The following is a 16,464-nucleotide window of genomic DNA, read 5'->3' as shown; positions in this document are numbered from 1 at the left end:
TAACCAGGATTGCATTGAAAATGAATCGATCCATTAACCTTTTCACTAAAACCATTTTCCAACTGAAAGGATTCTTGGTGAGTCTAGATGAGATGGGTTTTATATATTTCTTATCAGCACTAACATAACATTGTTTTTGCTTTTATTATTTTTTATCTTGATCAAATGTCATTGCGTAAAGATATTATTAATTTGCCAAATGTGAGTCAGATATTCTTTTAGGGTATTCATATGCGTGATTGTTTCTAGCAGCATTGTTGAAACGTTTTTAAGCGATGATGTATTACTATTTTAAAGAATAAAAACAAAATATTTTGTGTTTTTGGGTTTATTTGTACGCAACATTTTTATGGAATTAACGATAAAAGATTTAAAGTTGTAAGATTTAAAAAGGGTTAGCTTTAAAAATTATTGCTCTCAGAAATTTGGTTTTCATAAGAATTTAAATTTTTTAATAATTCTTTCACTTAAAATATTTCAATTTTACATAATATATAACGGCTACGCCAACTACAGTCAATGCTATAATCAAAATAGATATAGGGATCCAAAATCCAACTCCATTTGTTACTTGTGTCGATTTTGGTTGCTTGGTTGGTGTGCTGGTTGTCGGTAGTTTCTCAGTGGTGGGCTTTGGAGATACCGTACTGTTGGACCTTGGTTGTTGCTCAGTGCTGGGTTTAGGAGATACCGTACCGTTCGTCCTTGGAGGTTGGGTACTGTTCGATTTTGGTGGTGGCGTACTGTTCAACTTTGGTTGTTGTGTTGCTGGTGCCGTACCGTTTGGTGTTGATTGTGGCCTTTCAGTGGGTACTGGTAAGGTACTGCTGGTTGACTTTGGCGGTTGCTCACTACTGGCTTTCCTTGGTTCTGAACTAATGGTGTTTGGTGGCTCCGGACTGCTGGCAATCAATGGACCCTTGGGGATGTTGGCACGCGGAGGACAACTATCATTCCACAGAAACTCTACATCGTCGATGGCGATATCTCCGAAAGCGCCCTTCGAACTTTTTCCCGTGAATACCACTTTGAAGTCCTCATACTGAGTGGGGATAGGGATCTTAAGAGTTAACCACCCGTAAGGTTGGGAACCAGTTATTTTTGTTCTGAAGCAGAAAGAGAAACATCATTAAAAAAGAAACAGAAAACTTTGTTTAAATAAATTAAATTATTTTAGATAATTTTTGTTGTACCTACATTTAAAAAAAATCAATAACCTGATATAATTTTAATTTTAACTTACAGTTCCTCAATCTCATTTATCAGTTTTGAAGCGGGAAGAACGGATATCTGCAGTGAATCAACTCCTTTACCGTAAAGGAAGTATTTGAACTTAAAGCAGGCGTTGTGCTGAGTATATTGCCAGGAATATTTCGGCGATAAGAAGTGGTAGCTGTCCAAGGTCTTGACTCCCCTCGTCGACATCCGCATGTAGTATCCTTGGGGCTCGGCATCAATGGCTTCTGGTCCCATTCCGGTGTAATGAAAGTGGGTGGCAGAACTGACTCGTTCCCACTGTTGAGAAGTGTATTCCATCCAGCCGCATTGATCCTCGGTCTCGAAATTGCAGAAGTAACTCTTTCGGGTTTTATTCACACAAATTCCTAGATCGGTGTTCCAATTTATACCATCGCAATAGACAACGGTTGGTCCAGACGCCACTTCTCCATGCTGGCAGTAGTTTACGTTCCTATCTGAAATCGATCCGTTCTCTAGTTTGCAACCGCTTTCTAAAATTAGGAAAAATAATATGGGATATTTATTGTTGTTGCTTAATATAAATTTCAATTCAAATTGTTGCTTTTATTTTTTATAATCATTAAATTACTTGTCAGCTTGGCTTGCTAATATTTTTATATCTATATTACCTATATTAATATTAAATATTAGTTTATTAAGTTAAATCAGTATTAATTGGTAACAATAGCTGCACTTACTGGCACAAAAAGGCTTTGATTTTCGAATAAGACCATCTTCATCACAGTAAAGCAATTCACTTCCTTGCAGTTCATAACCGGGGTTGCATTCAAATTGCACCGAAACACTATTTGGATATGTGACTTTTCCGTTGGCTAAATCTATGGATCTTAGACAAAGTCCATTTGTTTGGTCTATACTAAATATCAGAAGTATTGTGAGAGCCCAGGACCAGGACCAAAATGCCATATCTGCAAGTACCGCCATTCTAGTTGTATATTCCTCGAAAGTGGAAGAAAGACTGTTTGATCCGTGGTTCAGCGATCAAACTCAATAACTCCGACAAGCGGAAATTTATAAATTTGGGTAAAGAAATATCGGCTGAGCCGATAAAACTCTGTGAAACTATTTTTAAGAACTTGAAATATTCCAATGGAAGATTAGTTCAGCATACATTTCTTATCAGCATCAAGAGTTTTGGGTTGCGAGTGCTTTTTCAAATACGTACAGGATATTGAAAAGTCGATTTTGTACTTATCCGAATATATTGAGTCATTCCAGTCATTCACGTCACTCTCCCGTAATCAGTATAATTGGGGTCTCTAGAGTTTTACTTTAGCTGAAAACCATATTTGATTAAAATTCAACAAAGTTAAGATGCCTAATCTCATAGGTTTCAAAATAAACATATATTTTCTTGTTTATATTAGAAGAGTTTAATACTCAACATGTGCTTATGCGAGTTCCGAGAGATGTCGACATCTGGAAACTATAAGATTGGATTTGGAAAAGCAGCTTCTTTGATATCAGTATCAAACGCCTAATTTTTTATCGTACGCAAATGAATGAGGCTCTGTGAGGCTTTAAAAAGTAATTCTAGTTTTCTTGTTTGCAAAGGATGGAAAATACAGTAAAAATCCTAACTTCCCTCCTGATTACAAATCCTATTTCTCGCATTTTTATTAAACTTTTCACTAATTTGGCATTTGTGATCTCATTGGAAACCTAAGTACGCAGCCAACAATTGCTGATCAAAATGTGCAATGTAAACAATACTATTCCAAAGAAATCCACTTTGCGTTATTCTACAGCTTATTCACATTGTATATAGCATCGGTCGGGGGTTGTATATATATGCATTAATATGTAAACAATTTCCACAGCCACTTTGGAGCGTGATTCTGTGCGAAAAGTGTTTGGAATCGGGTGGTTTTCGTGGGCGCCAGTGGAATCAAAGGGGCAGGGAATTGGGGCCGATGACAGCTGAAATAAAAGAAAGAAGTGTGCACTGCGAAGAAAATAGGAAGCATTCTTCTGCGAGGGAAGAGAGAGAGCAAAGAGCGAACGTCAGCCGGTCTAAATATAAAACAACGATTCTCTCAGAAATAATTTTTAATATTAAAACCACTAGAAATTTGAAAAGTTGTCGACTAGAAGATACCTTCTATAACTTTAAAGTTTACATTATAATTCAATTCAATTTTGTTGAATCAAAAAGGCTAATCTTAAGTAAATCAAAAGTAAATAAACTTATTTATAAGAAATATGATCTCAATCATATTATGAATTAGGGATACATATTTTTTATAAGAACACATTTAAAATCAAATTCAATTCTTGAATTTCAGATCGAACTTCTTTCATATGGATTTCTGGTCCATAGAAATTTGGTCCTATGAGACTGCGTGATTATCAGCTTTGGCAATCTGTTTCTTATGCATTCCGATGTGGTGAGGAAATCCGCAGCATTTCAAATCTGATTTTCATCCTATGGACTTCCGGTCCATAATAATTGTTTTTTAAAATATGACAGATTATCAGCTTTAAGAATATTTTCAATATGCATAAGACAGGCCTCAATTCAACAGTTTCATTGCTTTCTTACCTCCGCCTTTAAATAATTGAATACATTTTATTTAGCCCTAAAATGAGATAAATACAGCATACCTGTTCATTTAAGAACAGTGGGTAGCATATTATCGGAGATGGCCAGCGGGGAGCATATTGAAATGAAGCCAAAGGTGCGCCGATGTTTTCTGCTTTTCAGTTTGGCTTTTCCAATGTGAGGGTCGCTCGGCGATTTGTTCTCGCCTCAGTTTGATTTTCGCTTACGACGCGGCCGAACACGGATGAGTTGTGGATAGTTGGGCGGATTCGCAGTGACACGCTCCGATGGGCAGTTCGCAGTTTTCCGAGATGATGACGCAGTGCGTCTTCCTCGTTGTCGTATCGCTGATTTTGTCACACGTGCGGGCAGCTGGCGATGAGGCGATTTCTTCCGCCTACGAATCCGAATCGCTACCTTCTGCTTGCGTCATTCGGGCCACGCTCTATATAACATCTTCATCGAAAAGGAGTAGTGAGGATTTTGGACTGCCTTTGGATATAGATTGCAGTGGAAACAATACCCTGGAATTGAGTTCCTTCGATATGGGCGCCCAACGAGTGGCCGGAAAGAGGCATGTTCTCCTCGATGGCTCACAAACCCCTCCCTTGGGCATCTCTAGTTATGGCCTAGAGTATCTGGATAATTGTGTGGATCTCGAGAGTCTGGAGATCCAACGATTTGTGGGTGATTCCACCCTAAAATTAAGTTGTGGTGGAGCTTTAATTCCCAATCTGACAACAGTATTCCTAGAAAACAATGAATTGGGCTCGTTAAGTGAAGATACCTTTCAGGACTTGCCACATCTGAAGATACTCAAACTGCAGAAGAACTCTTTAAGATACCTGGAACACCTCAAGGGCTGCACTGAACTGGAAGAGCTACTCATGCAAGACGAAAACGATCTGGTCCTAAAATATAACGACTTCATTCTGCAAATGCCAGAGTTGAGAAAACTAAGCTTGAAAAATATTAAAAAACTAGAGTCCTCATTCTTAAATGTCTTACCAGAAAATTTGACGGATCTAATAGTCGAAGATACGCCCATCCAACCGGGAGATTTATTTCTGAATAAAGGTATAGCCAAACTGGTTAATGTCACCCTCACAAATTGCCAGCTGCGAAACTTTGCTCTGAATCCTCCGCACAATCTGGACATTATTTATCTGAACCTAAGTGGCAATGCTTTGGTGTCTTTGAATATAAGTTTTCTTGACGGACCAAGTACCCTTGAGATCTTGGATCTAAGCAGAAACAAGTTGGAGCACTTGAACATCACGTGGTTCTACAGGACCACCAGTCTGCGGACTCTTCACCTGCAGGAGAACCACTTCCATTCGCTTTCGCTCTTCCATTTGGGCATGGTTTCCCCAGGCACAATTCATCTCATTGATTTGAGATCCAATGAACTGATGAGCTTCAGGGATACAAATAGGGCAAATGATCCCTACTGGAATCCATACCTACGAATTGCAATCGATGGTAATCCCTGGAGCTGCCAGTGGCTGCAGAACTTCTATCACACAGAGCCGCAATTATTTCGGCTCTTCCAGTACTCCAAGTATATATCCCATATCAATGTCAACGGATTGAGCTGCAAGCCTCAAGAGCCGCCTACGGAAGAACCGCCCAAGGCGAGGAGAATTATGCATGTAAGGATCAACGGTTCGGATGAGGACACTCCGATTCCCGTGTCCCATCCCCCCGGTAATGTTTCCAGTTTTACTGTTCTCTACGGAAACCCGGTGGAACTGCACCGAAGTCAGCGATCTTTGGCGCTGATAATCGTATTTATGTTGCCCCTGGGAATCGCCTTTCTCTTCCTGTTGCTATATCTTTACCTTCATTGCGAACGACTCTTTCATCTTTCGTACTACGCCTCGGGATTGCCCTGTTTTGGTGGCGAAAAATCCTCCAGTGGTCCCAGATTCGTGGATCACGTGGATATAGTGCGCTATCCCATTGCAAATGGCAGTGGTTCTCCAGTGGATTTTGAAACGGATCTGCCCGATGGTTACGAGACTCCAGTGAGTGGAGGCGCCTCGATTTGCAATTGCACGGGTCACAGGGAATCCACCTGCTCGAGGACCCATCACGTCACCTACGAATCTCTGCCAGCTGAGCTGCCTTATCAACTTTACGCGGAGATCAAGGAGCAGGCGGATGAGACTGGAGACGCCGATGAGATCCTGGCAGGCACTCCAGTCCCCACGGCTCCCATCTACGATCATCTGTCGTTTGTTGAGGAGCTGCCGAAACTGGACGAACTGAGAGATATATCATAGATATTCTTTACACTACATTCGAACTTCTATATCAACAAAAAAGAAATTAATACATATATTGTGGGTGTTGCTAAATTGAATTGTTAAAAATGCAACAGGAAAATTTAACAACAGTTTTGGAAATGCCTTTAGTATATTTATATATGAACTTGTAAAAATTATCTTATCAACAGAAGTTTCGGCTCTAAAAACATTACTAATGTAAGATAAACAAGAGAGAACGTTATAGTCGGGTGCCCCGACTATCAGATACCCGTTACTCAGGTAAAGGGAGTGCGAGGGGGATGGAGATAGAGATAGAAAACTTTGATCACGCATAACTTTTTAACGAATGGTCCGATTTAAAAAATTTCTTCTACATTTCGATAGGTATTGATAACCACAATAAAACTGCATTTTTACTTTTCCAAAATATTAAAATTTTTAAAATCGTATATAAGCGATTGTGGGCGTTAGAGGGGGCGTGGCACCATTTTGAAACAAACTTGCGCTGCGTAGGAACTCCTAGAATCTGCATGCAAAATGCCAATCTTCTAGCTTTTATAGTTTCCGAGATCTCAGCGTTCATACAGACAGACAGACGGACAGACGGACAGACGGACAGACAGACGGACAGACGGACATGGCTAGATCGACTCGGCTAATGATCCTGATCAAGAATATATATACTTTATGGGGTCGGAAACGCTTCCTTCTCCCTGTTACATACTTTTGCACGAATACAATATACCCTTTTACTCTACGAGTAACGGGTATAAAAACGTTGACGAATCAGACAAATGCTGTTGATTGGGTACATATTTCACTTATGTGTAAGAAAAGCTGTCGTGTGCATTGATCGTTTTTAGTTTGTTCTACGGAGCTGTCGTAAAAGGTTTAAAAAAAGCTGTAAAAATCCAAATTCTGAATGAAGCTAATTTCGTAAATTTTAAGTTCGCTCACCGGCAGTAAATTTATAGTAAGTGTCATACGGGCATTGGAAATGTGACGAGAATGCCCTATGACACTCCCTGTAAAGTTGCTCGCTGATTACGTCTAATAGATTATAAATAAGGGCCACTACATGCTTCAACCTTATTTATAAATCATTGTTTTGTTTTGTATTTATAAGTATATTTAGTGAAAAGTTTAATAACTTAATAACCCGAAATGCATAGAAATAAAAAACATTTTATTGCTATTAGGCATTGTATTCTGATTTTGTTTGGCTTAGTCTAAATTCAAATTAAGGTTTATATTAGAAAACTGAAGAAATCATTTCATTTGTGGCTTTCGGGAACTAACAACAATGCGACGTATGATATTTGGTCGCTTTATTGTGGGTTTAACGTCGTTGGATTCCCCAGTTTTCGTAGGCATTTCATTTTCCTTGGTGACCTCCTCACTTTGACTTTTTTCAAGAGGACTCAAATTGTGGATAATAGGATCATTTGCACTAAATTTCACCGCCTTTTGCAAATCTTCAGCGAAGACATCACGTTTTTGGGTGAGGATAGAGCGCACATTGTTGTTAGTTGTGTCTTTGATGACTGGAATTCTCACAGGAGTTCCTTTGCGATGTGGTTTTTGTGGAGCGGGACTGTCCAGTATTTCCACGCCCTCGATTTCTTCTCCCTTCAAGGGAGTTTCTTTGAAGGATTCTTCGCCTTCAGATTCAGTTTCCACCTTTATGAGCTTTACAGGAGTTCCCTTGCGCTGCGGCTTAGCCGGTGTGTTCAGTAAGTCATCGTTGGACTTTACTTTGATGCCTCCAAATCGTTGCTTAACTGGAGTACCCTTCATTAAAGGTTTAGCTGGGGTTGTGCTCTTTTTCTGGTCGTCTTCTTCCATTTCATTTTGGTTCATATCCGTTTGAGGGGTTGCTTCCGGCGCTTCCTTTTTGATATTAGCTTCCGCTTGTTGCTCGAAGTTTAAGTTGACTTCCCTTTTTATTTTAACACCCATAATTGTCTTAATTGGAGTGTGGTTTTGGATAGGTTTGATTCCGGGTTCTTCCGCTTCCTGTTTGACTTTAACAGGAGCTTCTTTTAGCTCGACTAACTCTTCTTTAACGGCTGGTTTTATGGGTGTATCGAGAACTATAGTTTCAGTAGGAGGTGGAACAGATATAGAAGAGGTTTTAGCTGTGGATAATTGAGCTGATGAAGACGGCGATGACGTGGCTACACTGACAATGCGAGGCAGCGCAGCTTTGAGCTCCGCCTCTTTGATGTTGAACTCCATGGCCTGCATGGGTTTGAAGCCGATCTTGTGCTCCGTCAACAGATTTTCGCGGTCAATTAGCACACAGCGAGATTTCAGCGACTCAAAGCGCCAGCTATTAATAGGAATACATAACAGAAATTAGTTTTGGAAGAGGATACACCTTAAGATCTCCCTACCGTGCCATTTCCTGCTGCACGGACCGCATTCGCTCCTCCAGTCCAGCCTTCTGGATGCGCATGCTGTGCAGCTGCGCCTTCAGCTCGTCCGTTTCGCGTCTAAATGGGGATGAGGATTAGGCATTAGGGGTCTGGAGGCTACCTAACTGGTCAGCAAGAACAGGCCGAAGCTGGTGAGGCTCAGCAAATGATTGCCGAGCGAGGCCAGCGCGGTATCGACCAGTAGGGGCAACTCATACTTGCAGAAATCCAGCATTGAGTCCAGCCAGGTGACCGACTTTTCGCTGGCCAACTGGCGCAGCCGCTCCTGGGAGGTATTCAGCTGCTTTTCCAGACTATCGTTGGCAGCCATCAGCTGGCGGATGCGCTCGTTCAGCTTATCTGTGGGGGGAAAATATATAGAAAGTGTTGTAAAAGGTATAACAATTAAATGGTTGCATTTTGGACTTATTCTAAAGCTTCTAATGAACACCCACTTTGATAAGTCTTATCCGCACTGCAGAAAATTGTGCTGCAGGCTTGCAGCTCTGTGTGCATGGCCACGTTCTCCCGCTTGAGGCGTCTGATCTCGAACTGGCTGTCCGAGAAGGTCTTCTTCATGTCCAGATAGCTCTTCTTCTGGGCCGCCAGCAGGTGCTTCATGGCCTGCCTTTGATCGTCCACCTCGGCGAACAGGGAGTTGCCCTTGCGATCTTTAAAATTATCTAGTTAAATTCTAGTTTTTAAGGAAGTGCTTCCCCCATAACTACCATTGTTTTCGGGGGCGGAGGTTAGCAGCGCTATCTTCGCATTGGCATCCACCAGCTGCTCCTGGCAGCTCTCCAGCAGCTGCAGCTTCTCCTCCAGCTCGTCCCGCTTGCAGTTGAGGTTCTGCTCCAGGCAGCTCACCCGATCTTGCAGACACTCGATGGTTTTCTGGGAATTTAGGGGGTTATATTTGTGGTTTTCGGTATTCAGATGGTTAGTACCTCTCTTTCGGCCACCGCAAAGGTGCTGGCCACCCGGGAATCCTCGTATTCGGATAGTTTTTGCATCAGTTCGCAGTTCTCGAGTTCCAGGGCATTCAGGCGGGCCAAACAATCCTCGTGGAGATCCGTTGACCTGGTGGATGATCTATCCGCCAGTTGCCTTTCCGTGGCAGCCAGTTTGTCCCTTAACTTCGCAGTTTCCTCCACTTTGGCGTCGTAGTCCTGCTGCCAAGTGTCCTGCTCCTCTTTCAGCGCCTTGTACTTGCGACGCAGTTCCTCCAGCTCCTGGGAATCCCCTCCAGAGCTGCTGGCCACCGGCTGGCTGCTGAGCTGCTCCAGTTCCTGGGTTAAATACGATTCGGCCGCCAGGGCGGTGTCCAAACTCCTTTTCAGCTCGTAGATCCTCTGGGCATCCTGGTCGCTCTGATTCTTCAGCTGCTGGTGGCGATCGTGCAGCAGCTTGTACTCCTCCACGATGTCGTCCACGCTCAGTGCGTTCAGGTCCAGATTTTTGAACATATTTCGGGCTTTGTTTTCTCTCAGATTTTTAACTCGATCGTTTTCAAAAATAAATTGTTTTTTTCAAAAAAATGACGCCAACAGTGTGACCTTGGAGTAAGCGATACCAAAAAGTATAAAATATACCAAAAACGGTCAAATATCGATAGTGTAATCGATGTGTAAGTTGGCAATCGAATCGAAATAACAGCGATAACATTGCCATGAGTGCTGTTAGGCGCAGATTAACAGAGGTGTTGAGCGCCACCTGCCGGAATACCTGTGCATTTTAAAAAAGTCCATTGTTATTAAAAAAATCGCAAATGAAATGTATTTAAAGAAAAATATGATTTATCAAGGTTTAGTTTACTCCTGAGAGAAGTATACTTCTTGTTTATTACAGCTAACAGCTTTAATAGAGTCTTGTCTCTTGTGAGCACATTCTAACAGAATTTAAAGTGTCGCCCTCTTTAGGAAAACAAATGCATATTTAAAAAAAAATTAATTATATTTCCAATTTAACTCGTTTTTAAAATTTTAAATAATTAGTTTAACCATACAAAAAATGTAAAACAATAAAATAAGTTATAATAAATAAAAAGTTAACATTTAAAACGCATGCGTCCGTCTTATGTTTATCCAAATTTCGTTGCCCAGGCAACTAATTTGTTTTTCCAACAGCTTGCTGATTTGGAAAAGAAGAACTATTTATCAAAATAAAATTTAGAAAATGCAGCAAGACGATGTCCAGGAGAAAGCCCAGCAGCTGCAAAACTTTCAATCAGATGACTTGTTGGAAAAACTAAAGTTGCTCAACTACGAGAAGCATTTGCTAAAGGAATTCAAGCTGAAGCCTTTGTCGCGTTTCTATTTCGTAAAGGCCACAAATCCCGGCGAGCAGTTCTATATGTTTACCTTAATATGCTGGTGGCTGTGCAAAAAACTGGGAAAGGATATGGAGCGACCACAGGAGTATGATGATCCCAACACGGTGGCTGCGAATATTATTAAAATGCTGGGAGAGATTGTGAGTACTGGAAGTTTTTAATTAAAAATATTTAACGAAATTTTCCCCTTTTTTTTAGGATGTCCCTGTGGATTTTCAACCCAATAAACTCATACGTGGAGCGGGACCCATTTGCCTGATGGTCCTGGATGTCCTATCCACGCAGGCCTGCAAAGTGGCCAAAGTGGGCTACCAAAAGCTGCATATCGCCCAGGAGGAGGAGTTCCTGGGCGATTATCTTGAGGACAATGCCGAGATCATATTGGAGAAACTGGAGGACGAGCAGAACGCAGCCGCCTTGAGTGATGACAGCGACATGGAGTTGGAGGCGCATAATTTCAGGCAACTTAACTGGTTAAATCGACCGCAGAAAAAGTCCATTGGGGATGTTAATCTCGATGAGCGGAACCAGGAATTGGATGCGAGGATGAGCGATCATCAGGAGTGGCGCCTGGAATTGGAAAGGGTTTTGCCGCATCTCAAAGTTTTCGTTAAGGCCGATGCTCGCGATTGGAGGACTCACATCAGTCAGATGGATGCTCACGTAGACATCATATCGGAAACATCCGAGATCGCCGAGGTTCAGCTAAAAAAACTCAACAGCGAGTTCACCTTCAGCTTGGAGAAAATCGAGAGTCGCGAAAAGCATTTGAATAATGAGCTCCAGCCCCTGATTCAGCAGTTCAAGGAACTTTCTATCGAGCTGTCCACCATTCAGTCTGCCCAAAATCAACTGCAGGCGGATACGGAGAAGCAAATGGTATTTGTTTCAGTATAATTTATTTTTTAATATTAACATATAATACAATTTTTATCAAATGTATTTGTAACCAGGCGGAGCTAAATGAGGTCATGATGGAGCAGGAGCTCAAAAAGGAGGAAATGGAGAGACGTGGACAGGTGATGTCCGATGGCAGTAAGTATTTGGGGATTACTTGAAAAGATTTGGAACTTTAAAAAAACTAAAGTGTAAAGAAAATATATGAAATCGTATACCTTTAAAATTCGTTATAATTTTTATATAAAATAATAAGAAGCAGTTTAAGAACATGTCTTTAATAAAGATCTTAAGATTTTGCAAATTTCAGATCTCAACCAAAGGCCAAAAATTAAATATATTAGTAATAATTTAATTTTTATACATTTGATTTTCTAATATAAATCGTAATTCTAATACCTTAACGTATTATCTTGAGTAAGGCAGTAGCTATATTTCCAAACTAATTTTTTTGATCATAAACCAAAGCATTTGGTTATTCCCATCCATGGCAAATAGCATAATCAGTTAGGACGAGGGCCATATACCTTCAAGAGCGACACCTTTCACACTCTATTTGCCCTGCAATGATAAGACGTCCTCTGTTTGCCATCTCTGATCCCTGATTCTGGTCAACAGAAAATCACAGATCCCTCGGAAACCACCCACAATGCTATACGGTGCTAATCCCAACTGAATTGCCTTTCCCTACTTATCAGGTTCGGTGCAGCAGATCAGGAAATCGATCGCCAAGTTGAAGGAGGACATTGCGCAACTGAATTTGGAGGTGGCCCTGCTGGTGCATGCCCACGATCAGGACATTGTGGTGCGGCAGTTGAGCCAGAACCAAACCACCGACCTGACAAACAACCCATAAAATTGAAAACCCAACTGATAAGGAACTGCTTAGCATACTATCGTGGTATTATATGGGGGTTTCGGTATATCCCTGCCAGCCCGATCTTTTCACACCTCGCGAATGGGTGTGCGGTTGCTCTCGTTTAAAATTGTTGTAAAAGAGATAACTGCACTGGAAAATAAAACACAGATAAGAATATAGTTTGTTATTAAAATTGGTTTATGTTTTCTTTTCGAGTAAGAGGATTTTTATGCTACACTTATTTCTGACTTTCATACTTTTTATAAATTCCAAGTATTTTAAAAATATTTGTTATATTTTTTTCTAAGCTCTGCATTTGTTTTATATTTTTTGACTTTATTTCGAATTAAGTACGATTTTTTTCCGAGTGCCTTTTGGGCCAGAGAGGGATGGCACTTGGACCACCGGCGTTGACCCCGCCCGCTTTGACGATCGTTTGATTCGATTGCCGGTGCCGCTGATAAGTTTCGTAATTGGTTGCCAAGCCAATTGGGCGGTCAATTATCACCTCTGTTATCTGCTCCTCGGCCAAAACACACACACACAACAGCACAACAACAAGCGCGTGCGATCTCTATATCCTATCCTTCGCCGATCGATTGTAGATAACGGTACGGGGGTCGCCTAAGTAGCTGCGGTACACTGCCGTCCGTGGCGCACGTACTTGACAAAAGATGCCGCCGACGACGCCGCAACTACCACACAACTACCTCTTAAGTAGATGTGCACTGAGAGAAAAACTATATTGGTAAACATATTTTTCGAAATTAAAAAAGCCTTCCAGAGTATTGAAATTACTTTTTCTAATTTATATTTTATTTTATAAATATGTTAATAAACCTACAATTAAATATTTTTCGTCATTTATTTTCTAAATAATTTATCTTTTTTTTAAGGAACGGAATTTGGAAATAAATCAGACACATAATAAATTATAATAATTATTAAAAAGTTTAAAAAAATTTTAAAGAAATTAAAGAATATGTTTTTGAAATTTTTGACAAATTTGCTTTTGATTTATTCCGAATTTGTAATATCTGAAATAAATTGAAATATATTTTTCCCAGTGTAACCACAACCATAGCCTAAGCAAATGAATTATAACCTGGGAAACCCTCGAAATGCAGTAAAGAGGTGTTTTCCACTGCATCCGCGTCCACATTGCGCATCTGCAGCGGGCATCCCACTTTGCACATCTCAAACACCATATCCCACAATTCCTTGTTTGCCCACTTTTTGGCCCGGCAACTGATAAGCCAAAACGGAGTTCTTAAGGTTGCGTGTGTTTTGGCCAAATGTAGACTCGGTTTTGCCCGCAACTTGTTGTGATTTTTGCTGCGGCCTGCCAAAGGTGCTAAAAGGTTTTTCCTTACCCGCTAGCCGCTCAAAAGAATAACATAATAAGCACGTGGATTTCCAATGGAAAATTAGAGATATTCAAATCAATTGGAAAGCAGAACACTGTTATAAGTAGGTACGTAAACCAATATTGTAGAAAAACAATTTTTTTTTATTAAATTAATTGGAAAAACAGCAGGGAAGTAAAAGTAAGTACAAAACAAGATACATTTTCGGTGCCACCCAAAAAAGTTTTAAAGTTCCTGTAAAAGTAAAATGTTTCCCGAAATCAAAAAGACTGCGAGAGTGTATAGCTCTGATTAAAGTATTTAGAATTTCGAAAAATTGATAATATCACACTTTTTATAAAGTATTAAATATTTTGGGAATATATAATATTTTAAAATTATAAACCGCAAACTGAGAATTTTAGATTTTTTATATTACAAACACTACGTCTTCATATTAAAAACTGAACATTATAAAACCTTATCATTATTTATAACCTCAAATTGTTATAAAAATTTATACTTTTATATGTATGTATAAGAAATTGTTATAGGAATGATAAACGTTCTAACAAAATTAATATTATTATGATTTACGAACTACCACTAAATTCGTTTCTTACGAATATTACGTATACGTAAACCTTATATGAATCCATGCACAACTAACACATGTAAAATCATCACCTTTCTCTTGCATTTCCTCTCTCTTTTCTTTTCACCAGCTTCGCACTTCTCCCACTTGGCATAAATTGCATTATTATTAGAGTCAAAATCTGCCAAGTGGGCCACCCCTGTTCCGAAGGTCCGATTTTCATCGAACTTTTTTACTTTTCCGGTTCACAACGAAAATATAAGAACTTCATTTGAACGGTTTTGCGAAATTTTGAGTTTTACCGGAGTTATAGGGGTCAAAACATGGCATTTTTGACACTTTTTCGAAAAAGTTGCACTCAGTCAAAAATTCATAACTTCGGAACGGTAAGAGATATCTTTATGATGTTTTCACTAATCGCTCAAGAATTATTATGGCTTTCCATAAAAAAATTTAAAAAAAAATTAAAAATTTTTTTTCTTAAAAATAAATCAACATTTTTTTTTAGTTTTTATTTTTTTCAGTGTTCTTCACCAGCTATAGAGTTTAAAACCATTTGAAAATGAAGTTTGATTCATTACGAAAAAGATCAAAAAAAAAAAAAGAGGGGCCCGGACAAAGGTTTTTCGCAATATCGATTTGAAGAAGGGCGCACAGCGGATTCCCATACAAAACGACAAAAAGTGCGTCATTGACAGCTGCAGTCGGCTGACGCTACGCGCGCAACGGCATGTGTTGACCAGCCAATTTTCACGAGCAAGCCGTTTTTGTATGGGAATCCGCTGTGCGCCCTTCTTCAAATCGATATTGCGAAAAACCTTTGTCCGGGCCCCTCTTTTTTTTTTTTTGATCTTTTTCGTAATGAATCAAACTTCATTTTCAAATGGTTTTAAACTCTATAGCTGGTGAAGAACACTGAAAAAAATAAAAACTAAAAAAAAATGTTGATTTATTTTTAAGAAAAAAAATTTTTAATTTTTTTTTAAATTTTTTTATGGAAAGCCATAATAATTCTTGAGCGATTAGTGAAAACATCATAAAGATATCTCTTACCGTTCCGAAGTTATGAATTTTTGACTGAGTGCAACTTTTTCGAAAAAGTGTCAAAAATGCCATGTTTTGACCCCTATAACTCCGGTAAAACTCAAAATTTCGCAAAACCGTTCAAATGAAGTTCTTATATTTTCGTTGTGAACCGGAAAAGTAAAAAAGTTCGATGAAAATCGGACCTTCGGAACAGGGGTGGCCCACTTGGCAGATTTTGACTCATTAGGCTTATTTGAAATGCGCCGACAACAACAACAAAAGCAAAACGATGCAGTGAAATTGCAAAAGCTCACTCAGCGTACAACAAAAAGAGAAAAAGGAGAAGAAGAAGCGTTTGAAGAGGGGGTGGAGGCGGGTGGGGGAGAAGGAGGAAGAAGGAACGTCAGTAAACTGGCTGCTGCTCATTGTTGTTGTTGCTCTTATTGATGTTGTTGTTGGTGGTGCAAAAAGCCAAAAGGCGACTACTGTTCATTTCCCACGGTAGGACTCCTCTCTCTCCCTCTCTTTCTCTCTCTGCTCGGATGCCATTCCAGTGAGACAGAAGACGACAACAACAAAAGGGGAGCCTCTCTTTGCAGCTCTCACTCATGTGGTTTTTGTTGTCTGGTCTGAGCTCGATTTGAGCTTCGTCTTACCTTCGGCATTTTTAAGCTTCGTTTTTGACTTCGGCTGCTTTGTGGGAGGCATCAGCCTCTCTTTCTCTCATCGTTGTTGTTGTTGTGCGAGTACTCGGATGAATTTCATTTTCTCATTGTTAAATTTTACAGAAATTTCAAAAATAGAAACCAGGGAAAGAAAAATCCTTAAATATATTAAAACAAGTTTAATCACTTTTCAGCAAGAAAGGCAATATTGAATTCAGGTAAACGTAATTTAACAGTTTTTTGAATTGCAAATAA

The 16,464-nt window shown here is 39.8% G+C and overlaps 4 protein-coding genes across 4 annotated transcripts; 2 read left to right on the top strand and 2 right to left on the bottom strand.

Moving 5' to 3' along the window:
* Nucleotides 1-463: 463 nt before the first annotated feature.
* Sr-CIV (Scavenger receptor class C, type IV) lies at nt 464-2,232 on the bottom strand. The gene is made up of 3 exons (XM_017147338.3): nt 1,938-2,232; nt 1,244-1,730; nt 464-1,106 (listed from the first exon to the last, which is right to left on the bottom strand). Exons 1-3 carry the CDS (start codon nt 2,182-2,184, stop codon nt 464-466), a joined length of 1,377 nt encoding a protein of 458 aa, XP_017002827.2. The 5' UTR covers nt 2,185-2,232.
* A 1,732-nt stretch (nt 2,233-3,964) lies between these two features.
* LOC108061320 (TLR4 interactor with leucine rich repeats) lies at nt 3,965-7,270 on the top strand. The gene has a single exon (XM_017147441.3). It carries the CDS (start codon nt 4,090-4,092, stop codon nt 6,085-6,087), a length of 1,998 nt encoding a protein of 665 aa, XP_017002930.2. The 5' UTR covers nt 3,965-4,089; the 3' UTR covers nt 6,088-7,270.
* Nucleotides 7,238-10,056, bottom strand: Spindly (spindle apparatus coiled-coil protein 1 spindly). The gene is made up of 6 exons (XM_017147440.3): nt 9,437-10,056; nt 9,218-9,383; nt 8,945-9,160; nt 8,708-8,849; nt 8,469-8,567; nt 7,238-8,404 (listed from the first exon to the last, which is right to left on the bottom strand). Exons 1-6 carry the CDS (start codon nt 9,953-9,955, stop codon nt 7,342-7,344), a joined length of 2,205 nt encoding a protein of 734 aa, XP_017002929.2. The 5' UTR covers nt 9,956-10,056; the 3' UTR covers nt 7,238-7,341.
* Nucleotides 10,057-10,080: 24 nt separating this feature from the next.
* Nucleotides 10,081-12,685, top strand: IFT57 (intraflagellar transport 57). The gene is made up of 5 exons (XM_017147355.3): nt 10,081-10,116; nt 10,616-10,961; nt 11,020-11,700; nt 11,775-11,856; nt 12,417-12,685. The coding sequence occupies exons 2-5, from the start codon at nt 10,665-10,667 to the stop codon at nt 12,572-12,574; spliced, it is 1,218 nt and encodes a 405-aa protein (XP_017002844.2). The 5' UTR covers nt 10,081-10,116; nt 10,616-10,664; the 3' UTR covers nt 12,575-12,685.
* Nucleotides 12,686-16,464: the final 3,779 nt, after the last annotated feature.

The sequence above is a fragment of the Drosophila takahashii genome, chromosome 2L, assembly GCF_030179915.1.
Source record: "Drosophila takahashii strain IR98-3 E-12201 chromosome 2L, DtakHiC1v2, whole genome shotgun sequence".
Taxonomy (NCBI): Eukaryota; Metazoa; Arthropoda; class Insecta; order Diptera; family Drosophilidae; genus Drosophila; species Drosophila takahashii.
The sequence above is the reverse complement of the archived record's forward strand: the minus strand, read 5'-3'. Positions and strand labels throughout refer to the sequence as shown.

Bases quoted from the DNA above. Each gene is read 5' to 3' on its own strand.
- Sr-CIV (XM_017147338.3), bottom strand. From the start codon at position 2,184: ATGGCGGTACTTGCAGATATGGCATTTTGGTCCTGGTCCTGGGCTCTC. The intron at 1,731-1,937 runs GTAAGTGCAGCT...TCCTAATTTTAG, and splicing joins ATCAAAGCCTTTTTGTGCCA to AAAGCGGTTGCAAACTAGAG. The intron at 1,107-1,243 runs GTAAGTTAAAAT...TTTCTGCTTCAG, and splicing joins ATAAATGAGATTGAGGAACT to AACAAAAATAACTGGTTCCC.
- LOC108061320 (XM_017147441.3), top strand. From the start codon at position 4,090: ATGGGCAGTTCGCAGTTTTCCGAGATGATGACGCAGTGCGTCTTCCTC.
- Spindly (XM_017147440.3), bottom strand. From the start codon at position 9,955: ATGTTCAAAAATCTGGACCTGAACGCACTGAGCGTGGACGACATCGTG. The intron at 8,850-8,944 runs GTGGGTGTTCAT...TTCCCCCCACAG, and splicing joins TGCGGATAAGACTTATCAAA to ATAAGCTGAACGAGCGCATC. The intron at 8,405-8,468 runs GTAGGGAGATCT...TCCTATTAATAG, and splicing joins GTGCAGCAGGAAATGGCACG to CTGGCGCTTTGAGTCGCTGA.
- IFT57 (XM_017147355.3), top strand. From the start codon at position 10,665: ATGCAGCAAGACGATGTCCAGGAGAAAGCCCAGCAGCTGCAAAACTTT. The intron at 10,962-11,019 runs GTGAGTACTGGA...CCTTTTTTTTAG, and splicing joins TTAAAATGCTGGGAGAGATT to GATGTCCCTGTGGATTTTCA. The intron at 11,857-12,416 runs GTAAGTATTTGG...CCTACTTATCAG, and splicing joins ACAGGTGATGTCCGATGGCA to GTTCGGTGCAGCAGATCAGG.